General features: G+C 46.8%; 1 protein-coding gene across 4 annotated transcripts in view; it reads right to left on the bottom strand.

Annotated features, from left to right (window-relative positions):
• Positions 1-27,934, bottom strand: part of DPP6 (dipeptidyl peptidase like 6) — an 830,087-nt gene that overhangs the window by 130,932 nt on the left and 671,221 nt on the right. For all 4 annotated transcript variants that reach the window (XM_084787789.1, XM_084787791.1, XM_084787788.1 and 1 more), the window contains exon 7: positions 24,062-24,143. In XM_084787789.1, coding sequence (XP_084643915.1) covers positions 24,062-24,143 — 82 coding nt within the window. The remainder of the gene's footprint in view (positions 1-24,061; positions 24,144-27,934) is intronic.

Here is a 27,934-nt window from a genome sequence, read left to right as displayed (position 1 = left end):
AGCCCTGGGTCTGGGATGCCATTGTCCTTGTTAGTTTTTCCCCCCACTTATTACAAGCTAGAATTATCTAAAAGAGAGAACCTCAATTGAGAAAATGCTTCTGTAAGGTTGTCCTATAGGTAAACCCATAGAGAATTTTCTTAATTAGTTACTGATGTAGGAGGGCATAGTCCATTGTGGGCAGTGCCACCCCTGGCAGGTAGACTGGGGGTGTATTATAGAACAGACTGAGCAAGCCAGGGGAGCAAGCCAGTAAGCAGTGCCCCTCCATGGCCTGTATCTGTGCCCCTGCCTCCATGTTCCTGTCTGAGTTCTGGCCCCAACTTCCCCTCATGCTATAAGGTGAAATCAACTCTTTCCTCCCCAAGTTGCTTTGGGTCATGGTGGTTTACCACAGTGATAGAACCTAACTAAGACAATTGCATTGCACATCAGGGTTCACACCAATAAATGGATTTAAAGATAGATGTGGCCATAACTTCCATAGAATGAGGGGCCTGTTGAGACTCAGTGCTCACCTGGTCAGAAGAGGCCCCCAGACTGTGAGCATTGGCATCCGGGGCCTCCTCCCTTCCAACAGGGCTGAGAGAGGACACATCTAAGCTCAGTGTGGGGCATGTGATGGACTATTTTAATATGCAGCTAACCTTGTGATGTGAGGTTGGTAATTAGCACTTCTGGAAAATCAGTGCATTCCAGAATTTAAGCAAAATGGAAATGTTAATTAATAAAGCAAAATCTCTAAATCCTTATAATACCAGGAGATCTCCAGGCTGCATACACTTAGCATCAGGAAAATATGATTGAAGGGGGGCTGCGATGGGGTCCCTGGGATGGGGCCTTTATCACGGGCACTTGAGCACCTGTTTTCTTTACTAGAAAAGCAGTGTGCTCACAGTCAGCCAAGTGGTCACCCCACGGCTCTTACTAAACTGGAGGCTATTACTGCCTTAGAGGAATCCCTCCTAGGCAAGCAAATCACCAGCCTCCTATACATAGAAAGGTGTCTAATCAGAGCGAATATAATTGTTAGTAGGTAAAATCAGAGAGTTTTCTAGCAGAATCGTGGGGGCTGTGGAGATGCTCAGTGGATGCAGTGCTTGCCCCAGTCTAGTCCTCAGCACCCATACCAACAGCTGTGAGCCCAGCACAAGGGAAGTGGAGGCAAGTGATACCGGAATCCCACCGGCTAGCTTGTTTTGCCAAATGGGTGAACTCCAGGGATCAGTGAGACACTCTGTCTCAAGAATTAGGGGAGAGGGTGAGAGACGAACATACTCATTGTTGACATCTGCCTCCGCGCATGTGCTTGTGTAAGGCACATACATACAATTGCACACACACACTTGAGTAGGAACACATGCATACACAACACACATACACACAGATACACGCAAACACACACACACACGCGCACACACACACACACACACACACACACACACACACACTATGGAGAGAGGACTTGCAGTGCCCTGAACTTTGGAATAAGAAAGCAAGCGCATGCCTCTTTATCATCTGAAGCCATGCCTTGAGTTTTGTATACATCATAGCTGGAAAATCTAATTTCCCAAGAGAAATGTCATCCAACATCTTGCTTCTCGACAGCAAAAGTTTGCTAAATTATTTTCCTCTAGACACCAAAAAGTAGCTTAGGATGTAGGGGTGCAGTCACAGGGAGGGGGCACTGTGTTGTCCAATGCTTCACGGCATTGCTTCCGGGCTGCCTGCTCTGTACTTCATGTCATTGGCACCGGGCTTTCTAATCACGTCAGACCCAGCTGATAACCACGCAGAAGAGGCATCTTAATCCTCCTCCCTTTATGGATGGGAAAATCGACTTAGAAGGTTCAAGGTCAAAGAGGCTAATGGTCTCGCTTCAAGTTCAGGTTTCTTCATTTTGTAATTTTCTCATTGCTTGCACGAAAATCATTAGGTCTTTGGCACAGATCCCAAACGCTGGGTTTCTTCTTCAACATCACCGGGTAGGAAAGGGAAGCAAACTTTGCCGTGATGAATCCCGTCTGCCTGCATCTATATCTTCAGCATCGCTTGGCAGGTCTTTTACCCTACTTACCAATGAGAAAACCGAGTTGCTGAGGGAGGGCTATTTAGGTGATTAAGTTTTGGTTGCTGTGATAGAACACCCCGACCAAAAAAACCCAACCCAAACCAAAACAAACAAACAAACAAAAAACAAACAACAACAACAACAAAAAACAAGTTAAGGGAGAAAGGGATTATTTTGATTCACAGTCCAAAGAAGGCATGGCCCATCATGGGAGAGGAGGCATGGAGACAGGAGCTGGGGCCAGCCTAGCAGTCAGGAAGCAGAGACATTACATTTTATCTGTACACAGGAAGCAGACAGCTCAAGATAAGGAGAACAGGAAGTAGGGCTGGGCTTCAAACCATCCATGCCTGCCGCCCCGCCCCCTCACTGATGCACTTCCTTTAACAAGGTTCTACCTCCCTAGGTTCTTGCTGTGACAGACAGACAGACAGACAGACAGACAGACAGGCCTGACCGTGTCTTGGGGAGGTGCGCTGGTTTGAATAGGAATGGCCCCCGTAGACACACGTGCTTGGCTTATTGGGAGTGGCACTATTAGGAGGTGTGGCCATGTTGGAGTGAATAGGTGTGGCCTTGTTGGAAGAAGTGTGTCACTGTGGGTGGGGTCGGGTGGGGTGTGGGCTTTGAGGTCTCTGATGCTCAAGTTCCTCCCAGTGTGGAAGAGAGTCTCCTCCACCTGTCTGCGGATCCAGACGTAGAACTCTTGGCTCCTTCTCCAGTGCCATGTCTGCCTGCCCTGTGCCATGCTCCCACTATGATGATATATGGACTAAACCTCTGAAACTGCAAGCCAGCCCCAATGAAATGCTTTTCTTCATACGAGTTGCTGTGGTCATGGTGTCTATTCACAGCAATAGAAGACTGACTAAGACCGGAGGACTGTGGAAGGATTTTGGAACTTTGGGCTAGAAAAGCCATTGAGTGTTGAGAGCTCAGTGGGCTGGTCTGTGGGAGTCTGATGATAAGAATGTTGAGGGCAGTGCTGAAGATGGAGACGTGGCTCGTGAAGTTTCAGAGGGAAGTTTAAAGAAGACTAAAGGGCCGTTTTCTACTTTAAGATTCTGGTAAAGCGGGGCTGAAGAGTCAGCTGTGGTTAACAAGATATTGGAACTACCGAGTGAAGCCTGTTTCCCTGGGGTACCTGATGCTGCTCGGCAGGAGCTGAGAGATCATCAGTGACTACAAGAGACCAGCGGTTCTGAGGCAAAATCTTCTGGGAAGTGTTTGCTGATAGAACGCAGAAGCTGTGTTTCAGAGGTGGCCCAAGGTTGTACCTTGGGCTGGCAGCTGAGCCTTACAGTGTCAGTTGCCCGGGTGGTGCTGGTTTTGAAGGCATGAAGAGTCATGGTCTGAGGCTTGCCACTGGCAGAGGCCAGGAGAGGCCACTGGTGAAGGTGCAGCCTCAGTAACAGTTGAAGGCCTGGGATTGAAGGGGTCATGCATGCTTGGCTGGGCGTAAGATACTAATTAATAAAGCAACAGTTTTCTTTAACCCCGATAGCCACAGGGAGACTGATTTATTTTTAAGCTGAAGGCACAATGGTAGGCAGATTCTGAGCTACTCTAATCCTATTATCCTTAAAGCCCACATAAAAGCCAATCAATTTGCTAATCTGATGACTCCTGGGTGGCTTCCCCAGTCTGTCCTCATGCCTCATATTCCATCCTGCCCCAGGCGACTCCCTTCCTGCTCTGTCTTCCTCTCCTCTTGCTAAATTCTCTGCTGCTCTCCTCCCTTCTGCATGGCCTCTCAACTCCAAATCCCATAGGCCTCAGCATCTTTATTGCCAATCAGGGAGAACTGGGGAACTTGGGTACCAGGAGATGGTTCAACATTCATAACAATACCCATGGCAGGGAGGTAACCAGATCTCAGGGCATTGAAATCAGCACCTGAAAGCACACCTGCCTCCAACATCTCCCTCATTTAATCCATCCTCACCATTCCCTGCAGTCTATAAAACTTCCCAGCCCTATCCCTGATGGGCAACTTCTTCAGTCCTGTTCTTTGGGACGGATGAACCCACCCAGGAGCTGTCCCCAATGAACCTACTTTTATATTTTTAATTTGGCTCAACTTGATTCACTGTGTCAGTAGAGAAACCATTCACTGCAGAGAAATTAAGGCTTGGCATTAGAAAGAGAGCCTAGAAGAAGTTATTAGGAAAAGTACAGCCCAGTTGTAGAAGAAGATTCTGGCATTTTGGAGATGCCAGTGCCATAAGACAACTACCTAGAGCAACAGCAGTGGTGGAGTGGAGCTGGCCTGAGCTTAGAAGACACACTGTGTGCTGCAGAGGGCAGAACTGAAGAGATGACCCAAGCCCTTGGAGGAGCCCAGGCTGGGAGTAAATCCCAGATCAGACACTGAGGAAATCACACTGTTGGAGTTTGGTTTTGCTTCCTTCAGATTGTGACTGTGCCCTGGTTCTTCCCTCTTGAAGTAAAGATGCCTTTAATTTATTTTTGATTTTACAGGAACCCACTTTCACTCAGTTGAGAGACTGAGTTTTTAAAAAGATTTTTAGGTTTTAAAAGATACCTTGAATTAAAAAAAAAAAAGACTGAATTTTAAAGTGTTTGAGTTTGTAAAGGCTGTGGGAGTTTCTAAGTTTGTAAAAGACATGATATTAATATGCCATCTTGATGATGAACAAGAAAGGAAAGGTTGTAGCTTTATAGTGATGTTTCTGTGTGTCAACTGTGATGGATAATTTTATGGCAACTTGATACAAATTAAAGTCATTTGAGAGGAGGGAATCACAGCTAGGAAAATGTCCCTCTACTAGGCAAACCTGTAGAGGATTTTCCTAAATAGTGATTGATGGGGGAGGGCCCAGCCCATTGTGCATGGTGCCACCCTGCACTGGTGGGCCTGGGTTCTATAATGAAGAGGGCTGAGCAAACCATGAGCAGTAAGCCAGCAAACAGCACCCTCCAAGGTCTCTGCATCAGCTCCTGCCTCCAGATTTTGGCCCTGTTTGACTTCCTGATGAATAGCAATTTGAAAGTGTAAGCCAAATAAATCCTTTCCTCCTCAACTTGGTAACCCTAACCCGGTCATGGTGTTTCATAGTGCATAATTCCATAACCTTCCCAAACAGCGCCACCTACTGGGCACTAAGTGTTCAGAGCCCTTGGGGGGGGGGGTGGCATTTCTCGTTCAACATCCTTTCCCATTATAAAAGTCACCCAGGCCTGTGAGTGTCAGGGCTGCATTTCAGTCTAGCTTTGGCAGAAGCTAAATGTGTTTTCTGTTTCGAGGAGTACTTTCCAAAGTCTGGCTAGCCACCACCCACAGTCAGGATCTCTACGGCTTTGGCCATGGGCATGGTTTATTTTTTTTTTTATAACCAATTCTCCCAACTTGCAAACGAGCTTCACTTAGGGAAGGAATTTTACATCACTGCTGTAGGGAACACTAGTATTCTTAGGCACAATAAAGTAAAATAAATACCATTGCCACCCTCCCCTCACCCCCAAAAAGAAAAAAAAGCCTAAACATAAATGATTATGAATTCTGTAGAAACCTGTTTGGAATTCTGAGCCAAGGACACCCTAGCTTTTAGTTATAAAGGCAGATCATTTTCAAATCAAGGCCATCATCTATAATACGTATCTCATCATAAAACAAAGCCAAACAACCACGCGAACAAAACCCATGCCCTCTATTTGGAACTGGGTACACTCATTTCAAGGTGCTGGCATTTCCTCCCTGAACGTGTACCACCTGGGCCCCAGGTCTCAGGAAGGGAGTGACAGAATGACCCTTCTCTTCTGTGCCATTGGTCGAGTAAAAGAAATCTTTCTACTGTTGACTCACTGGGCTAACTTACAGAAGTTGTTGTGCTTATATGTTTATATGCACAAAAAACAAAATTAAAAAAAAAATAAAAAAATGAAAGATCACCCAGTGGTTCTCTCCTTGCCTGCAATCTCCAGTTGGATGGAGAGTCAGGAGTCACGGGATCTTATTCTGTGCTTCAGGCCTCTCTGATGCCCTCCACTCTAACGCCTAGAACTGCATCCCTGGTATCCTGAATGACCCTTTCTTTATTCTGTAACACTGAGCAGTCCCAAGTGGGTAGCCTGGAGAGCGGCATTGCATGTCACTGGTGGTGCTAAGGAAATAGTTTTTGTCTGCCCAAGGTGGTAAGCATATATTGGGAAAATATGTAAGCAATGTAGTAGGTCACAAGAGCTTCGCTTAAACTTTGGGGGTAATCCACATGGGACACTGGCAGCGAGCAGTTAGTCCCAGAGGAACTGAATCCTGATGGAGGAGAGAGTGGCCCAAGTCCGTCACCCCAAGAGAGAAGAGGTTAAAACAAAGACACCCAGCTATTGGTTTAGTCTCAACTCTTGCTACCAATCAGGTTAAAAATAAGAATAAGGACAGCCTTCAAGGGGAAAACAATGAGAGACTTCTGATGGGGTGACCAAGGGCTGATGGGAAGGAAGAGCTGTCCACTCAAGGTCACCTTCTGATGCTGGACAGCCTGGGCTGGTCCCGGTACTGGTTCCATAATCCTGAAAGGCAGTGATGGGTCTGGGTGGAAACCAGGTGGCTGATTTTACTGAGGAAATGTACTACTTTTCCTCCCTCTTCATGTACATTTTAGTCATCATCCATTCATCTACCAATGGGACATTCATATTTATTTCAAGGCACCTAGCAAGTTTTACTAATGGGTCTGGAAACAAGTAAGTATGTGCTGGATTGCTGATCAAACCAAGTAGCAATAACCTAGGACTTGTGCCCTTAAGAGTCCTTTAAGTCTTATATTCATTGTGCTAAGACTCGTAAAATGAACATCACATATTTGGGCCATCTGAACAACTACATGGCAGCCAAGTCGCACCACTGAATCTTTGTTTTGAGTTGGCGTTCTCAGGGAACGCTTTAGTTGCTGGGGACCAGAGAGAGAAGACTAAAAGGGAGCTGTGTGTAGAGATGAGCTTCTCCCAAGCAGAGTAATGATGACCTCATGCTATAGTGCTCCAAAGGAGGCTCCTTAGTGGTCCAATAAAGAACAGTCCAGGGGAATAGAGTCTTGATAATATGGTGGCTTGGATGCTAGGGGTATGAGGACAGTTAGAACCAGTGACACTGGAGATTTCAGTGAACTATCAGGATTGCAGAATGATGGCATTTTTACATCTACCTGTTTATTGTGTTTGTATGAGTGTACATGTAAGCATCTGCCATGGCACATGTGAAGGTCAGACTTGCAGGAGTTAGTTCTTTTCCATCATGTGAGGCCTGGGTATCTGGCTTGGCTGCAAGTGCCTTTACCCAGTGAACCATCCTGACAGTTTGACATCATTGTTTTGTCATTGGTTGATTTTCTAGATTTGTAGGCATCAATTAGTAAGTTACATTCCTCTTTTCAGTAGCAAAGGTTTACAGCTACTTTTGTCTTTGTACCTATTTGCAAATCATTTTAATGAAGCAATTAAAGTCAAATTAATAAAAAAATTTAACATAGTCTTGGGCCAGTTTCACTTATAAAGGCCAAAAAAAAAAAAAAAACAAAACAAAACAAAAAACAAACAAAAAAACAAAAAAAAATCCAAAGGAAATGCCAGTTTTAAAATTCATAAATGTGTGTATGAAAATAAATGACACCAAAGCCAAGGGCCCTGCACTTTACCACAGCTAAGAGATAACAACTGCACACCCAGATGGGGCTCACCCTTGTCTCTAACTCCAGTTCCAGGCTATCCAGAGCCCTCTTCTAGTCTCCAAAAGCACTGCACACATGTAGTACACATAAACTCAAGCAGGCACACACACACAAATAAATAATCTTTTTAAAAAAGTAAACAAATTGGGAACCATACCACACACTGGCTAGTTTTAACAGACAAAATTATAAATTCCTCCTCAAGTTGTGTATAAATTTGATGAGATTCATGCTATATTTTGAGTATTTCTAAAGGAACTGAATAATGTTATTCATGTGTGTGTGTGTGTGTGTGTGTGTGTGTGTGTGTGTGTGTGTGTGTATAAAGATGCATGTGTGTACACATGTACTCAGAGTACCAGACATAACTTATTATATTTGCACAAACAACATGTTTGGGGGAGTAGCAGTAGATAGTGTTATGCCTATGATAAAGCTGTGATAATTAAGAATGTAAAAGGCAGAGGCAGCTCTGAAGAGCCGGGAAGGAGACCCTGTCAATCAAAGGCTCTGGAACAAGTGCTTGTTCCTATGGAGAAAGGAAGGTGAAGGTGCTTCAGATCGGATCCCCAGAGCAACTTCAGCTGAATCAAGGACACCACCGTGAGAGGTGAAATTATAGAAGAGTTAGAGGGTCTCTCAGCCCTGAGGACAGGAAGGGCTTTCTTTAAGAAGACATGACAATGCAAACGGCAACATGGCTCAGTATCGAGCACATCCCTGTGCAGAGAGAGCAGCTGTGTCAGGCCGTATACGTCAGTGAATCAGGAGCTGACAAGGACTTAGAATCCCACACACCCATGCATGTGGCGGTGATCAACCTTCTGAGACAAAACGTGCAAAAAGACAGGAATGCTGTTCATAGAGATGTAATATGAATGGGAAATGCATCGATGTCCAGCCTCACCAATGAAAGGTACCCAGCTCACAGCAAGATCGGGGGGGGGGGGGGGAGGGGGGGAAGATAAAAGAGGAGCAGGAGAGATGGCTCGGCAGTAAACAGCACTGTTGCAGAGGACCCAGGTCCCATCTCCAGCACCCACATGACAATTTATATAACTCAAGTCATAGAGGCAGCACACACACACACACACACACACACACACACACACACACACACACGCACACATACATGCACACACCCCCACACATATACATACACATGCATACGCACATACACACACGCATGGGCACACACAAAGGTAAATCATTCACACATAAAGCAAAGTAAATATTTAAAAAATGAAACAATGTGCAAATAGACAGACAAGAGAAGGGCATAGTGACCAGCAGGGCAGCAGGCTACCACACAGCTCTGAAGCCCGGTCATGACAGCTACATGTACCCACATCCATGAAGACCACGTGCAAACTTGAATGCAAAGACAAAGCACGTGGCAACAGTCCCACCAAGTTAAAAAAAACCCCACATGATATATTCTATAGGGATCTGGAAACATCTAGTAAAGTATTTTCATAAAGCACTGGGACAGCGTGAATGCCTGTGGGGGAGGGGGGCCTGAATGGGTCTAAGTCCTGAGGAAGCTTCTCGTGTTCTCGTTCCACGCTGAGCAGTGGGGACACGAGCACTCACGTTGCTCACCTTCACTTACAAGAGAATTGAGTAATATACAAAATGCACCTGAAAATAAGAGCAGAGAATATGGAAAATTGTAAAAAAGGAAAGAAAGAAAGAAAGAAAGAAAGAAAGAAAGAAAGAAAGAAAAAGGAGGCCAACCTCTGGACAAGACACCTTAACCTTACGGACTCTGGGCTCACACACTATGCAAGATGACTCCGACCCCCTATCTCCTCTAGTGACCTTCTCTCCGAGGGGGAAGGACTTGATTGCATTTGGGGTTCAGTTCTGGCTTTGGGGGGGTTGGCAGCTCATTTATACAACCCGCGTAACTAATTTCTCATCCATATTTGGAAGTAGAAAGAAAGTAAATTCGTAACATCCTTATTTTAGGGTTGATATGCCTACGGGTGTGAGGAGGACCCATGGCTGGTGACTGTCCCAAGTGCCTGTGGAGGCAGGAACACAGCTGTATCTCGGAAGCAGCAGGCTCCCCAGGAATGTTCAGACTGGTAATTTCAAACACAACACACGCTCTTGTCAGTGTTGGGAGGCTCAAAGCGTGTTCTTCTGTGACACATGTTTTGTCATTACATTGAAGAGGTTGCTCATGTCTGGCTCTGAGCAGACGTCCAGGGACAGGTGCTCAAGGTGACTGTGGACCGGAAGCAGTTGGGGACCCTGAGTGGATCCTGAGGTGTATGCTCCTTCCTAGCCCCAGTAAAGCAGTCCTCTGGGCACTTGGCCATGGTGAGGGTACATATGCCAGCCGGGCTGACCTTGAAGGACAGTCTCAGCTGTGACCTGTCATCAGGCCTTTTGTTTTACTAAGTGTACACAGGCCCTTCAACCCGTGGCTGGGAAAATTTTAGGGGTTTTGGAAGGAAGGATTTATGGCATCTACTGTTTTACCAGGAAATTACAAATACCTCAGTGCATTCCTTCTTCCCAGCACAGGACAGGGAAGGCAGCTGGATGGATGCTGCGCAGCTAGTGTGTGACCACAGACACGGCCTTGCTAGGGCTGTGGACAACGCCACGATGAGGGGCGGCTGTTGCTTTCCCCAGATTAAGAGAGATGACTGACTGCCGGTTTGTTCTTTTGACGTTATGAGATGTTGGAGGGAACCAATTCTGCATTGTGGGGACACACAGGAAATTTAGAAGACAGAATTCGCTGAGCAAGCTCCATTGTGGACTGACTTTGTTCTCTGGTGGTTAGAGACTTCAGAGAGCGGTCTAATACACCACAGCTTCCTTTAGCAATCCCATCTGGCTAGCTTTAAAAACATGAATTTGTATGGCTGTGAAAAAACCAGCTTACTTACATACATTTGATGGCTACTGGAACTTGGCTGACTCCGAGTTTGGGTAATACTCACTGGTTTGTAGGGAGAAAAAGTCATAACTTAACTCATGGCTCAAGATGAAAGGTCAGGTAACTTTCTCAGTAATTTGAAAAATAATTGATAAGAATAAGCTTAAAGGAAGAGGTAGTTGTGCTTTTACTTCAGGTAATTAATGCGCCTTAGCTTGCTCAGCATCTATGCTCACGGCCAGCCATTTTTGTAGCAACTGAGAAGTGTTAGCAAGATGGAGAAGGAAGTTCTTTGAAGTTGCTTTAAGCAACTTCTAATCAGGAAGAAAATTGTTCTGCTATTAAAATGGTCTCCCTGGTTATCTACACTTAGTCCTGTCACTCTTCTATAGAGATATGATGCCCGTGCCTTCTGTGAACCTCGTGGGGTCTAAGAAACACTGTCATGGTTTGGAGGGGCCCTTCAGAAGAGTGATGCATGCCTGCTTCTTAGTATTTACAAAGGTTCCTTTTACAATCTCTGTCCCTGTCTCTCTGTCTCCCTGTCTCTGTCTCTGTCTCTCTGTCTCTCAGTCTCTCTGTCTCTTTGTCTCTCTCTGTCTCTCTCTGTCACTCTGTCTCTGTCTCTGTCTTGCTCTGTCTCTCTATCTCCGTCTCTGTCTCTGTCTCTCTCTCTCTGTGTCTGTGTCTGTGGTACATGCACACCTGTGCAGTGAGTACAGTATCTTCAGAGGCCAGAAAAGGATGTTAGATCTACAGGCAGTTGCAGGCCACCTAATCTAACCAAACTCAGGTCCTCTGAAAGAGCAGCGTGTGCTCATAACCACTGAGACACCTGTCTGGTGCCATGACTGCCACAATACCCCACGGGGCTAACAGCATGGCTAAGAAGGACTCCCATGAAGTTCACTGTGCAGAAAGTGCTTGGGTACACTACAATGATGCCCTGAGTTCTCAGAGGCATGTAAGCACACCATGCACTGTAGCTATAAGGGAAGCCCTGGCGAATGTATATTACTGGTATATGCACAACCCTGTCAAAAAACAATGCCTCAGGTACAGGAGAGTGGCAAATCCTTCCCCTGGTTAGGCCCAGTAGGATGATGAAGCCTGCCTCTGGTGCAAGTGTGAATGTTGACAGTGTGTGCAGAAAATGGCAACCATAGATTTTTCCATACAAAGTCTGAGGCCTGATGACTGTCTCCTATAGAAACTTCCCCCTACAGAGACTGTCCCCTACAGACATTGCCCCCTACAGAGACTGCCTCCTACAGAGATTGCCTCCTATAGAGATTGCCCCTACAGAGAGACTGCCCCTACACCTCCAAGGCGGTTAGCATGGGGTGGGTCTGAGAAGGATGTGGATCCCTGAGGTCTGACATTATGAACACTGTCTTCTCTCACACCTTGGAAATCCAGCCAGCTCTGACCTTTGGCCTGCTCAGTTCAGCCTGTCCCTGACGATCTTCAATAATGACAAGTGACACCCTTACTCTAAGGCCTTTCATAGCAGAGTAAACACTCAAGGAAACGATCTGCCCGAACATTTGAGCACCTTTCCCTGGGCTTGCTCATGGTGAGTCGCTGAGTTAATTAACCATCAGACAAGTTGTTAAATCTAAAATCTTTTATGTAATAACATCAAGCTTTTCCAATTCCCATGAATTCTGGAACTTATACCCATAAATTTGACATTTAATTTCACTTTCACTACAGGATATCATTCATTTAGCAAGTATCTGTTGAAACCCCACATTCTGCTCCACAGCGAGCAGCGGGCTGTGGAAGCTACAAATGTGATGGAAAACATCGTTCGTCCTTGAACAGCTCGCATTTGATCTGGGAAATAAAGTTATTCAAAAGTGAAAAGTAGAATAATAAAACAAAGAAGCGTATGATTAGCTGCCGCAGGATGTGGGGCCTCACAGGGAGAAAAGGTCATGACTATTCGCTGTAGATGGGGAGATGGAGCCATTTTCCAATCATGAAACGATTTTAGGATTTCAAGGGAGAGGTGTTACCTCCATCCAAATGGTACAACCACTACAGGTCTTCTGCACAGTGCAGAGCATCTTAGCAGCATGGGATTAGGTATGCCACCCAGGCCAGGCTCAGGAAGCTGCTCCACACCTTCAGCATCTGCATCCTCCCTGGCTGCCTGCAGATGCTGCCACTCACTCCATCGATACGTCAACAACGGCAGGTTGAATTCCTTTCTGCCTTGTAACAATATCTGTAGACTATTTTGACTGTACTCTTCCTTGACCTAGAGCTCTGGTCCTGCTCCCATTGTCTTTCTGATGCATGATCATTAAACCCCTTAGCCTAATATTGCCAAGGCTGGTGTGGAGACTGTCCAAATTTGATTTCCCGTAAGAAATACTACACCATTCCAGCGCCCGACACAGTTGCATTAAGGAATCTCTGCTGAGGGTGGGATGTGCAACGAGATCGGCTCTGTTTACAATGCTCACATGATTTTATTCCTAATTTCCTTCCGTGGGTTCCACTGCCTTGCTTGCCTATTCCTTTTTGCACTTCTCCAGCCTTCCCTCCCGCTGTTCCCCTAGCCACTGGTAATGGCTGTTCTGCTCTACGCTTCATTGAGGTCAACCTTTTCAGTTGTGACCTGTGAGTGGGGTCCTGTGGCTCGCATCTGTCTGTGTCTGGCTTATTTCACTTAGCATACGGCTTCCACTCGTAGCCATGATGGCACACGTGGTAAGCTCTCATGCTTTTCTGTCTTGTGCGTACACGCTGGTTTCCATCATGCCCGCCCCCCCTCCCTGCCCCCACCGCCCACCCCGACAGGCTGAGAAGCCTTGTGACAGTGAACATGAAGTACGGCTGCTTCTTTAGCACACTGGCCCCGTTTCAGATGGATGTGTGACCTGCAGTGGCGTGCTGGATCACACGTGGTGGTAGCTCTCCACTCAGTTCCATGGAGCTGAGTTTGCATCCTCACCAGCTCTTGCTGTGGTCTGCCATTTTGATGACAGCCACTTCACTGCAGTGGGTGATACCTCCCAGAAGCTTCTGCCAGATTTCCCTAGTGGTTTCTGATATTGAGTGGCTTAAAAAAAAAAAAAAAAGAGGGGCTGGAGAGATGACTCAGTGGTTAAGAGCACTGACTGCTCTTCCAAAGGACCGGGGTTCAATTACCAGCATCCACATGGCAGCTCACACCTGTCTGTAACTACAAGATCTGACACCCTCACACAGACATCCATGCGGGCAAAACACCAATGCACATAAAAATAAAAATAAATTTATTTAATGTGTCTGAATGTTTTGCCTGCTAGTCTGTATGTGCCTAATGCCCACAGAAGCCAGAAGGGGGCATCTGATACCCTGCAACTGGAGTTACAGACAGTTGTGAGTCACCATGTTGGTGCTGGGAACTGAACTTGGGGTCTCCATAACAGCAAACCAGTGCTCTTAAGCAGAGCAGCCTCTGAGCATTTTTTTCATATACCAGTGGATCACTCTGGTCAGTGCAGGCCCATTACCTGTTTTGAGTCAGATTGTTGATATCTTTACTGTTGCCCTCCTTATCTGTTCTGGGTTTCTGTTCCCTTGCCCCAGGTGTATAACTTGCAAGTATTTTCTCCCATGCTGAAGGCTGTCTCTTCTAACCATAGTTTTTAATTGTGTGATAGCTCTTCCAGGCCAGGGGCAAGGGCAGCATCAGGGTCAAGGTCAGGGTCAGGGTCAGGGTCAGGGTCAGGGTCAGGGTCAGGATCAGAGTCGCGGTCAGGGTTAATATTAGCATTAGAGTTGAGGTTAATAGTGGGGTTGAAGTCAAGGTTAAGGTTAGGGTTAAGATTAGGGTTAGGGTTAGTGTTAGGGCTAGGGTTCGGCTAGGGCTAGTGTTAGGGTCATGTTTGGGGTTTGCATTAGTGTTAGTATTATGGTCTGGGTTGGGATAAGGGTTGGATTTCTCCAAATGGCCCTTTGTAAACACATTGGAGCCTCCAGCTTTCACAAACTGTTTGTGTGAAGGGCAGTGCTATGGCTGTGCTTGTGCACTTAGCTTGGATTGCCCTGAGAAAGGAGTCTGCCACCAGCACAAGTTCGCTTTATGCCTCTCATTGTGTCTTACATTGTCTGACGAATGAATTTTCTCTTAGGCTCTTCTCCTACTGTCATGGCATGACAAACGCTTAAAATATGCACATTTTCACTTCCACAACCTCACAGTTATGAATTGGCTTTCATGGTTGTTAATCCTTTCAGAAATGTGTTCATTAGCATGAGTGAGCTTCCTCTCCCATTTCCTTAACCACGATCCTGGCAGCTCGGACTCCTTTAGACCAGATGCCAAGAACTTGCCTTATTTACTTGAGTACAAGTGGATATTACAGTGATTTGGTCCCCCAGAGTTGCAAAGTATGACAGACACGTCACATTTGAAGAGGACCCTTGGTGCAGCTCATTAATCACATGCTAACCTGCCTCCACCCTTATTTGAGGACACAGAAGGCTAATCCCATCCCTGTGATATTAATTCCTTGGCCTCTTTCATGGATTCAGGGCCCATGATAAATGTTTTTACAATGAATACCAAATTAACCCAAACTGATTAGCGTTTATAAGTTATTAATGTGATGTCACTTTGGTCTGGTCTTCTCTGCACACACAATGTTTCATTAAATACTTTCTTCTTGCAGGAAGGATCAATCTCGCTTCTCTCACTGCATTTGTCAACTTCAGTATAATGCTCCCTGCCCCTGCTAACAAGGCATGGGCAGTCCCTGGTGAGGGACAATGCCCTTGGGAATGCTGCATACTGGGCAGGATGCTGCCATCACTCAGTTCCTTGTTGATGTCCACTGAGGACACCAAGCTGAAGATACTCTCGGGAGCTGGGTGGCACGGCTAGCTGGGATTGAATTTACATGGCTCATGGGGGCCAGGTGACCACGAACCTCAGTGGCTTGGTCACGTGGCTTGCAGGAGATGGGTGGCATAGGCGGTGTGGCTGGGTGATATGGATAGTGTGGCTCTTTGGGTGCCTGGTGGCATGGCCATTGGGTACTGGGAGACAGAGCCATAATAACAGGAGAACCATTATCAGGTGACTTTATCACCTGACGATACCTTCCTAAAGGCACAGGCACCAACTCAAGGGGAGATAAAGACTCAGAGAAGGCCCAACTGACACGATGCTTCCTTGCTCCTCAGAGATGGAGGAAGGTAGAGTGTACAGCCTGGGAGGGGGCGTTACCCACAATCCACTGGTGAGTCATCGAGCCTGCTGGATACCCACGGACACAGCTGATGGCTAAACCGCGCTCTTCAAGGAAGCTGCCTCCCTTTTAGATGCCAAACTTCCTGTTGATGACACACAATTGCTTCCTTCCTTCTCCTACACTCCTTAACGTGAATATTACAGCAACGAGGCTGTAACCAAATGGTTCGTTTGGTTTATTCTTTACCCTACAATGATGTTACATACAGAAGTTTGTAAATGCAGTGACTCCGTCCACTGTCATGAGAGCTCCCACTGTGTATGGAGATGGCAGTAGGGAAGGGATGGAGCTCATTTCCAGGGGAGAAACCTGAGGCTATGGGAGGTTTGACACTTTAAAGCCACATCTTTGTGACTGACATCTGAGTGCCAGAACCAAGATCTGAACCTGGCTCTTGCGGTCTAAAGCTTTTCTCAGTAGTGATCCCTGCAGAACTGAACCAATAAGATAGTTTGCTTTCCCCACTAAGGCTTAGGGTTAGCTACACAGCCATGCAGGTGGAAAGATGGAGTGTGCGGAACCCTGGGACTTCCGATGGGGCCTTCTAGGTTCAAAAGCTACCTTCTCCCTGGTTCCCGGTGTCTCACTTCCCACTGTCTGCTCTTGACCTGGGTTATGTCTTATGACTCAAGGCACGTGCGGCAGCCATTGAAGCCTTCTGCCTGCTCTTACCCATACATTCATGGTGTCCCTTCTCCCTAGGCTCTGCTCTGCTCCATGGCTGTCAGACAGAAGTCCCACCCTCAGGGCTGTAACTCCTCACACTATTGTTCCTGGTGTTTTAGGGGCACCTCATCTCTTGAGGTGGTACCTCGCTGGCATGTGTTTCAAACTCTAGTGGAAAAGTTTAACATTCTTTAAGGCAGAGACCTAAAGGCCACACAATGACTCAGGGTGGGTATGAAAATCTTTCAACTCCGATTTCTGACTCTTTCACTGACTCACAGAAAATGAGTCAGCACCTGTCTAAGGGGGAGGAGGGATGGGCCTGCGAATGAATGGGAGGACACAGTGGGCCCCTCAATTCCCTTCAGGTGTTGATTGTGCACAAGGGACAAGTGGCCTTTGGATGGACTTGACTGAAGAGCCACTACCACCTGGTCATGGCTCCGAGGACATCTGCCATTAAGGAAGAGGAGACCCCCCCAGCTTGGGCCTGTGCAGAGTGTGGAAAGCAGGTGGGGAAGGGGAGGGCGGAAGAAGGGCTGAGATGTCAGAGCACATGTGGCCAGGGGTCAGGCCAGCCATGATTACAGTGACCCAACTGGGACAAGAGGCCAGATCTCAGGGACAGTGGGGGCTCTCTGTGGAGATGAGCTGACGCGATGACCTCTGGATCAAGCAAGCAGTGTGGGACGCAGAATGGGCAGTTTGTTCCTACAGCTGTGTTCTGGGTAACAGTGTTTCATTAAGGCATAGAAGGGTCTTGGTTTAAAATGAAAAGGTCAGGAGGCAGAGGCAGGCGGATCACTGTGAGTTCGAGGCCAACCTGGTCTACAAAGTGAGTCTAGGACAGCCAAGGCTACACAGAGAAACCTTGTCTCAAAAAAACCAAAAAGAAAGAAAAAGAAAAGAAAAGAAAAGAAAAGGTCACACATACAGAGCAGCTGCCTACCTCCTGAGGTTCCTGTGTGGTGGTTTGAATGGGAACAGTCCCCATATGCTCATATGCTTGAATGCTTGATCCTCTGTAGCACAACTACTTGGGAAGGATGAGGCGTGATCTTATTGGTGAGGGGATGTCACTGAAGGTGGGCTTTGATGTTTTTCAAGAGCCTAATGCCATACCCAATTAGCGCTCTTTCTGTCTGCCTTGTGTTTATAGATCAAATGTAAGCTTTCTTCTCCAGCACCATGCCCATGTACCTGCTGCCATGGTGGCTGTGAGGCTCTAAGCAAGTTCCCAGCTAGACTTTCATAAATTGCCTTGGCTGTGGTGTCTCTTCACAACAATAGAAAAGTAAGAAAGACACATTACCACGATGGAAGCTTTCCTCAAGTTGGGAGCCATGTCAAGGGATGGGAGCACGAGGGACAGGAAACAGATCCAGTGGCTGAGGGCTCATGAGATAAACGCTTTCTGTCAGAGGTAGAGGCCAGGGGAAAAGAGATCATCTTGCTCCCGAGTTCCCAGAACCCAACAGCATCTGAGGGCTTGGAAAAGGAGCAAATGAGATTATGAAAAGAAGACAGAAGTGTGCACACAGTGAGGACTGGCCTCCACTGGCGGCTCACTGGATAGCCACAGCAGGCACGGGTCAGTGCTCGCTCCCCAGGGAATGGGAGAACTGCTCTGGGTGACAATTCCCGACTCCCTATGCTCATGGCCTTTCCAGGAAAACTATTCTAAAGGCTAAACAGCTACATGACCCATGGAGTGCTTCATCTCCACGTCTAGCTTAAACGCCCTGATTTCTTAGCTGCGTTTTCCTGTTTTAGACAGTCACCTGATGTTTTTAACACAGTCTCTCATGGCAAGGGGGTTATGAGCAGACGGAAGTCAGACCTTTGACCTCTTTCCTTGAACATCCCCCTCCACAACTCTGTGCTGAGTTCACCTGCTCCTTGGGGTGTGCAGGCTCGGAAGCTCACCACCCACAGGCTTCCTGGCCAACTTCCCCGACTGCTCTTCATTTTTCACATCCTGAGCTATTGAAGATTTCCCAGAGGCCTTATTAAACGCTCTCTCCAAAGCTGCTCGTTTATCACTGTCGCGGTGGCAAGCCAAGCCGAGAGGAGCCGTCTCCTGGTCTGTGATCTTGAGAGCTCTGGCAGAGTCCAGTCCTGAATCCTCAATGCCGCCTAACGCTGTGCACTGTCTCTGCAAACATTTCCCACCATTCTCCAGTCCACAGGAAGAAAGCACCCTGCCCCCTCCTAAGGAACTTCATACACTCTGGCCTGCTCAAGACGGAAGGCAGCCTGGACTCCGGCTGTGCATTCTAAGAGGGAGGAAGCCACCGGCCTGTCTCTGTCTGTCTGTTTTTATTAAATGGCACTAGCAAAAACAAAATCTAAAGGGAGCAAAAAGTTATTTCTAAGTGCAGGGCGCACAGATACAACCTCACATATGGGAGGGGGTGCCTTCAGAGCATCAAAGCTCTCCAGAGGAACCCTAGGCTCCTCAGTCAGACAGGAGAGCTTCTGAAGTAAGACAGGAGAGATGGAACTCTGGAATGCCAGGCTTGCTGTAACCCTGCCTGGGCACCATAGGGTCCCTTTGAGACCTATAAACAGGCAAATTCATTTTCCTACATCTTCAACTTTGGTGACATTTTTTTGGAAGGACAAGGCTTCCTGCTGTGAGTGACTATGACACTAATGCAGCAACTAGGAGCCAGCCTTTGGGGTTCCCTGGGGAGAAGTGGCTCCCTTGCCACCTTTTACTCCTTTTCTCTTTTCTTCTTCCTCCTCCCCTTCCCTTCCTCCCCCCAGCCCTCTCCCCCAAAAAGGTATCATACTGTAGCCCAAGCTGGGCTGCAAAGTCTACTATATATCTCAGGCTGGCTTCTATAATCCTGCCTCAGACTTCTGATTTCTGTTATAGGTGTGAGCTTCCCTGCCTGGCTTCTTCTCCCTGTGCTGTGCTGGAAGCCAAGGCCCAGGGCATCCATAGAGGTATTACTCATTCTGGACCACGGAATCTAAAAGGCCAGTACAGCTGTCTAAGTGAGACTGCTAACCAGAGGCACATAGAGTGTAGGTTGAGGATGACCAGAAAGATTCTGGCCATATTCCTGTGAGTCGCAAGGCTCCACACCATAGGCACAGCGCAGCACCCTGAACGGTAGGGCTGTGGTGAACGTTCCTTGGTGGGGCCGACCGCAGCTGTGTTCTCTGCTCCCCAAGGAGATTCACTCATTGCGGCATGATTCGTTATCATTAGAGCAGATTTACTGGAGGGAGCAATATTTACCTTTAAAAATAAAACGGCGAGGAGGGATCTGCTGCCTGTCACTTAATAGATTAATGTTTGCAGGGCTCCTGATTGCGGCTTTCTTTTGCAGACACACAGTGCAGGGACTGGCTGTGCTCAGGGTGGTAGCCCTGGAGTGAGGATTCTCTCAGGTGAAGACACACAGTGGGTCAAGATAATTCTCCTGGGTCTGTACATTTTACCATAACATGACCATGTATGTTCAATTCTACATTGTTCAAAGCTGTGTTTGTGCTGAACAGTAAGGGAAAAGTGTCTGGCAGGAACCTCAAGGCCTGCCTCATGGCTCCGAGAATCTACCATGACTGGAGTGTGCTGATTTCCAACATATAAGACTCTTTCTCCACTATGGGCTATACTGCTTTTTAGAGTCAGCACACAGAGTGCTCAGCAAGAGTCTCCTAGTTAATGGAAGTTTAAAGTCAAGGACTCGGTGAGCCTGTCGGTTCACAGCCCTAAACACAAATGCCAGCAGTGAATACTTAACTGGACACCAAATTCCTTGAAGCAGAAAGGATGTACTATTTCCCTCACTGTGGGTGCTGAGCACACAGTCCCAGATCCCAGCTACTTAAAGCCTTCTGGTTATTTTATTTGTAATAGGACCACACACATATACTAAGGAGCTAATTAAGCAATTCATTTATGCATTCTTTTTTTTCCAATACCAGTAAATACTTGATGAGCACCAGGCGCTCTTTGCTTTATGTTTTATGCTCAGATGCCTGCAACTTACATGGTATTGTGTGGGACAAAAATTCCACACATGGAGATGTGGGCCCTCACAGGGGGCGGTTCCTGACAGTGTCTGCATTGGAAATGTCACACCAGGGAAGCTGCTACAGTCAGGTCGACACCTGTTCTGTTTGTTGTTAGTCTTTAGGTCAAGCAAGGCCATGTTTGTCATCCTCTGTCTTCACTCCTGTGTACTGGCTCTGGACAGGGAGGGGGCTGAGCACATGAGAAGCTACGAGAGTCATCTACACACTCATCTTCTTCCAAACGCTGCTGGACAGAGTTCTAGAGCACAGGCCCTGTCTCCTGCACTGACTCATGGGCTCAGGTGTGCAGGTGGCAGGGTTCGTGTCCAGAAGCTTGCGGTGGAGCTGGCGGCATGTCAGGCACACAGCAAGATACCAAGGACTGGCGTCCCTTTCCCAGTAAAGGGACCATGTTGTGAGGATGCAGAGTCTCATTATGTCCCTCACTGCTGTGGCTGGGCCATCTGCCAGGCTGGGCCTACTGGGCTGTTGACCAACCAGTAGGAAGTGCCATGCCACATCTGCAGAAGATTTTACAATCTTTTTTTTTTTTTTAAAGTAAGTCAACTCTTTTTAAAGATGTTATTTCCCTGTGTGTACCACATGGGTAAGTACCTGTGGAGGCCAGAAGAGGATGGTCGGGTCCACTAGAGCTGGAGTTATAAGTAGGTGTGAGCTGCCTGACCTGAGTCTTCTGGAAGAGCAACAAAGGCTCTTAACTGCTGAGCCATCTCTCCAGCCACACTGATCGCTAGGTCAGTCACTCTGTAGGCTCCAGGACCAAGCTGCAGGTACTTCCTGTGACTGGTGCTACACCCATCCCCTGTCCTCCCCCCCTCACTCCCCCACTGTCCCCCCACCCCCCAGCCATACCCCCACCCAGGTCCCTCTTCAAGAGTTCTTCTAACCAACACTCGGATTTTGGCCAGTTAGGCCCATTGAACCTCCAGGTGGCTAGACTCTTGAGGGATTGCTAAGATTCTTCTGGGGCCCAATATTTTTGCTTATTAGATTTAACTCAAGACAGTGGAACTGAGATGCAACGAAGAAGACAGAATTGCACAGCGGGCCAACACAATGGCTCTTTACGTTGGTAACACGGTAGATTGCCGATCCAACACCACCCCAGCAAGATTTTAAATGCAATCATGTTTTAGGAGAAGGCAGCTAAAAATAGTTTTAGGGATTGAGTCACAGTCACCAAGCCATCGGATCCAAAGATAAGAGCCGCTCTGTGCAGGGAGGCCATGCCTCTTGACATGAAGCTAAACAGGACTCAGCAATTATCTGGTCACCTGGGTGTGACACCTGTAACGTCACGCTCAGGCCATGACATACACATTCTTCTCTGAGTTGCCCTCTTCCTCCTCTTTCTCCTCCTCCTCTTCCTCAGAGACTCACATGAGTGGCCATGGCCAGCCTGTGCTGAGTTCTGGGCTGGGAGCCGTACAGCAAGGCTGCACATTGTAGGCTTTTCTCATCACACTATCTGTGATGGTTACCATTGGTTGGCAACCTGACAGAATCTAGAGCTACCAGGAAGCCACACCCATGGCATGTCTATAGGGGGTTTCTAGATTAGGCTAGTGAGTCTTTAGAGTGGGTGGCTGGGTGTCCATGGCTGGAGTCCTCCTTACTGCAGATGCAATACCACCAGTTGGCTCATGCGGCTGCAGCCGTGCCTTCCTTATCACGATGGGCTGGGCCTTCATACTGTGAGCTAAATTCTTCCATCCTTAAATTGCCTTTATCAGGTATTTTTGCAACAACAATAAGGAAAGTAGCCTATACACCATCTTTGCTACTTGCAGGGCTTTAAACATCTTTGTTTTGCTTGTCTGAGTTCATGAAGACCATGGATGTCAAAGAGTCAAGGCTATGCTAGCTCTGGAGGCTTCGCCATGCTGGCACAGCTGTCTGGGCACAGCTTTGTAATGATGAACAGGTCCACTCTCTCCATAAACCTCCAGGAATGAGTATGGTTTTGTATAACAATGTGTACCACACTGATGCTTCCTGTGCACCCTCTGAAGAATGTCATCTATGCACATGGGTACAGAGGCTGCCATGCAAATAAGTACCATGGATCCAAGAGCTAAGAATGTGTTATGGCTTGGATCTACTTTGGTCCCCAGGTGGTGGCAACACTGAGAGATGATTGGCTCACAAGGATGCTGATGTAATTCATGGACTAATCATTCAATAAGTTCATAGGGCATGCTATGTATCTCACCAGTGTGCCACCACCACCCCACCCACGCCTGCTTCTTGGCTAGCATAAGGTGGCCAGCTTTGCTCCACCACACACCTTTACAACATGGTATTCTGCTTCCTCATGAGCCAGAAATAAAGGAGGGCAGCCAAGCGTGGAGTGGAACTTCTAAGCCCCTGTGCCCAGAGGAACTCATTCGTGGTTGTTTTCCAAGGTGCTTTGTTATGGTGAAGAAAACTTGTTGGTCACAATGATATTCCACATGTGTGTGTATGTGTGTGTAGGGGTGGGTATGCTTGCCTGTGTACACACACACGTGGAGACAAGAGGCTGAGGTTAGGTATCTTCCTCTGGCACTCTCTAAGTTGTTGTTGTTGTTGTTGTTATTATTATTATTATTATTATTATTATTATTATTAATTTTGAGGCAGGGTCTTTTGCTGAACCCAGAGTGCTTCACTTTAGCTAGACTGACTGGCCTAGGAGTCCCTGTGGTCTGCCTGTCTCCATGCCTAGAGATGGGATGATAAGTGCCCTCCCCAGCCTGTCATGATCCATTTTTTAAAAAATGAAAATTCACTATCTGAAAAGAAACAATGATTTCCTATAAACAGGAACTTTGGTTCATTTATCTAAAACTTAATAACATATACACACATGCCATACACACATACACATATACCACACACACACTCACACATATACACCACACACATAAGCACACCTCACACATACATATACCACATGCCACACACACACACACACACACACACACACACACACACACACACACACCACATAGACCACGTACACCTCTCACACATACCACACACAAACCACACATATCCACATACACCACACACTTCACACACACATACCACATACACACACACACACCATACATACATTACATACACATACCACACACATACATACATTACACACACACCATATATATACTACGCATACCTCTCACACACACACCTTCCATATGCACACCACACACACACCACACACAACAAACACACACAAACCACACACATACACACACACCACACCTCTCACACTCCCCCTACTTATACATATACACACACCGCCCCACACCCTATACCATATATATATATACCACACACACCTCATACTCACACACAGAGACACACAATAGATGTGCACAATGATAAACAGTTTAGAAAACATAAACAGTAAGAATCAAAATATCGCTGCTAAACCCGGCTTGCTTACCAGCTGCTGGCCTTTCGGGCCCCACCCCGCATACTGAAGCTTTGCGTTGCTCACTTCCGGTGGGTCCAGACTCTGAGGGTCCCTGAGGAAACAGACAGACAAACAGAAACAAAGCACAGTGTTGGGAACCAAGAATATACTATGCTTCCGCTTCTCCTGACAGTCTTAGTCTCCTCCTGCCCCTGAGCTACCGAGCTTCCACCGGCTCTCTGAGGATGCGCATAATTTATATACAGCTGAAACACCCACCACTACATAATCCACATGGTAAATATTCATCAGGAGAAAACATGCGGAGGACTCTATAGATCAATTTTTAAAATGTCCAGGGCAGTTAAAATTAAACAAAACCCATAGTCGAGCAGCAATAAATCCCACACCCAATGTCTTCATTGCTGCCTCTCTTTACAAATAATTCTCTTCCAAGTCTGAAGCCAGGTCATTCTGACCTTCGAGCCAGGGGCCTCAGGATGAGTTGATTCCCTCTCAGATACACAGAAGGAGAAGGGAGGGCACACAGGAGAGCGAGAAGAATTGAAAGATGCTTTTCCCATTCAACGTCTCTTACATTTTTACCCCTCTCTTATTTTTATTTTGGGTGTTTTCCAATCATGTCTACATGGGAGCCAGCCTGCATATACACACATGTGTGCACTATGCATGCACATATACACGCTCAAGTGTGTTGCATGTGTGCATGAGTATGTGGGAGCCAAAGGTTGATGATGGATATCTTTCTCAATCACTCTCCACCTTAATTTTGGAGTCAGCGTCTCTCACGGAGCCAGAAGATTGTCAATCTGAGTAGCCTGGTTGGCCAGTAACCTGAGGGATTCGTTCTGCATCTGCCAGCCCAATGCTGGGATCATAGTGCATGGACTTCGCTTTAACATGGTGCTGTGTGTACAAACTCTTTCTTCCATAGCAGTGTTTTACTGGCTGAGCCATCTCTCAAGCCCCCTGCCTTTAATTTTTGATTTACAGATATGGAAAAATGCCTTGACCACAAAATACTGTCTATATATTCAAATGTCCTGATAAATAAAAGCCATGGTAAAACGCCATGGAAACATCTGCAACACTGACGTGGCTATTTTAGTGTTGTTGGCAGCTGCTCCTGCCTTCCACAGGTAGGAAGAACAGTTTTCACATTTTTTTTTAAGGATGCCACCCCACCTGCAGGATGACATCTGCATTCTGGGGGAGCAAGATGGCCGGCGGAGCACTCTGTCCTGATATCATAGTTCCCAATTTGAAGATAGAGCCTGAAAATGTTCATGACTAAAGAGAGGATAGGCGAATCACCACGTATCCTTGAGAAAGGAAGACACAGCATCTTAGGAGTTCCCCAAAGGGAGGAGGCAAGAAGGAAGAAGTACGAACCAGACCTGTATACAATCATGGCTCCAAACAAAGAACATAATCTGAAAATACTGTAAGAATCTAGACAGGCAAACAAAACCAGGAAGAAACAGAGGAAGAGAAGATGGAGAGGTGAGATTCCCCAAGGGGATGCGAAGACAGGTGACGGAGGCCAGACAGCTGGGATGACAGTCCTCAGGGAAGCAGAGAAACTAAGAGACATGGTGGGGTGTCTAGACTTTGCAGATGACAGATGGTTAATAAACAAACAAACAAAAATTTGTGTGTGTGTGTGTGCGTGTGTGTGTGTGTGTGTGTGTGTGTGTGTGTGTGTGTGCAACTCAGTTGGCCACTCACCATTGCCATAGCCTTCTAGTGAGTCCTGGCTTCTCAGTTTTATCCCACTACTTTGTCTCTGTTCCTGTCCTCAGTTCCCTCTGTCTCCTCTGTGTGGGGCAGGCAGGTGGCCCTGTGCTCACATCAAGGAAGAATCTGCCACCCCTCGGTGTGTGCCTAGTGTTGGGTATGTGCTGAGCACGTGGCAGAGTCCCAAGTCAGGCCGACCTGCACCTGAGGTTCTCATTGCCAAATCCTGCTTCCAGCCTCCGTTGCTTTGCAGGTGAGACATGTGCGCTGTGTTTTGCAGAGACTCTTCCTCCTCAGCCCACTGACCCATCACTTTCCTTCTAATTCTCAGAATCAGCATCCCAAAGTGCCCACGAGCCAGTCTCCCTGCCTGCTCTCCAGGACAGCACACCTTCTCAAGACACACTGGTCCAGCATCTTTTCTTGTTTGAACATTGCATCCTGTTTCGGCTTGGGCCCTGGACAATTTTTCTTTGCACATTGCTTCTGGGAAAACTTCAATATTACTGTGCTTTAAATCATTCTAAAGTTCTCAGAAGAGCTGAAAATAATGTACCCAGAGTATTAATATCTTGCCTAGGTTTTTACATTTGTCATCATCAATTTATGCTACCTCTCACTGAATCCCATGCCTGACTCTGGGGCTCCTTGGCTACCATTGTGTGCCCTATGGATTTAGATAAATGTAATCTGCCACACATCACCATGTCAGCACCACAAGCTTGTTCCTCACACTTTCCCTTCCCTGCTATGGCAACTACTGTCTTCTTAGCCTCGGGCTCTGCCGGTTCTAGGAGGCTCCACATCCTCAGTGCCTTCAGGCTGGCCCCTTATTTGAAGCAACGAGCCCATGCTCTCAAGTTTGGCCTGCTTCCAGGACATCACTCACTCTCACAACCTTCTCTCTGTCTTCTTTGTGTTCTTAACCCTCCAGGGTCAGAGCACAAACTAGACAAGACAGTGAATGGAGATGCCTCAGCTGACCAGCACCCTTCCACATCTAAGCCTTGCTGGTCTTCTTACCCACACAGTTTTTAAATCCCACCCCCTCATCATTTACTGGGGCGGGGAGATGCTCGGTGGTAAAGCACTTGCCACATAAGCCTGAGGACCTGAGCCCAGATTCCTAAACATTCATGTACAAGTTGGATATGGAGGCACATGCGTGTGACCTCATCATTGGGCAGGGGGACACAAGAGGACCTTTGGGCTTATGGCCAGCTAATAAGTTCCAGGTTCAATGAGAGACCCTGCCTCAAAACATCAGAGGGCTTAGGTCCCCTTCTCACACAGAACACAGCAGCAGTAACCTCTGATGCACACCCAAGGCGTCACGTGTGCATGCAACCTGTGGCCTATGGGCCACATGCATTCAAGGGCAGCTTTGGATGCAGCCCGAACACAGTCTTCCTAAACTTACTTAAAACATCATGAGCATTTACTTAGATTGTGTTTTGTAACTTGATTATGTGATTCTTGAGTGTGGACTTTGCAGATGACAGCAACGATGTCGTGAGTGTCCCAGTTTTAAAAGGTTGGGTGTGTCTGACAGTCTGGCTAGTGATCCTTACCTTATACTGGGTTATTCTGAAGTTATTAGTGTGTGTGAGAGAGGAGAGAGATATGGAGTAACCTGATGATTCACTCAGGGGCTGTCTAGGGCCCCCCCATCCCTTTGCCTTATTTATTTATTTTTACTCATTTATTCTAAAGAATGTGTGTCAGGCCCTGTGATAAATCATCTCTGGGTAGAGATAGATTGGTGAAAAAAAATGATGAAGGAAGAATAAAATGATCTTGACTTCACATAGCTCAAAATAATCACAAGATCCATTCTGATTTTGCTTATTGGAGCAATAAACAAAACAGGGCATAAATCACACTGGATTCTGAAGAGTGAATTAGTGCCCAGCCAAGTTTGCTCATTTATCTTCCAAAGCTATTTTGAGGGATTGAAAAAGCTTCCCCAATAGCAATGGCATTTAGGAGGAAGGAAAGCTAAAATTTGCTTTTTTCCTGGCTCTAAACTTTCATGACTAAAATCATTTGTTAAAAAACAAAAAACAAAACCAGAAAAAAAGAAACCTAAACCTGACCCAGCATCTTCAATGTCAAATATTGTAAGTTTTCTTATGTCTTCTCATA

Source organism: Acomys minous, assembly GCF_964271855.1.
Source record: "Acomys minous genome assembly, chromosome: 6".
In the NCBI taxonomy this organism is placed as follows: Eukaryota; Metazoa; Chordata; class Mammalia; order Rodentia; family Muridae; genus Acomys; species Acomys minous.
This window is presented reverse-complemented; position numbering and strand designations above follow the sequence as displayed.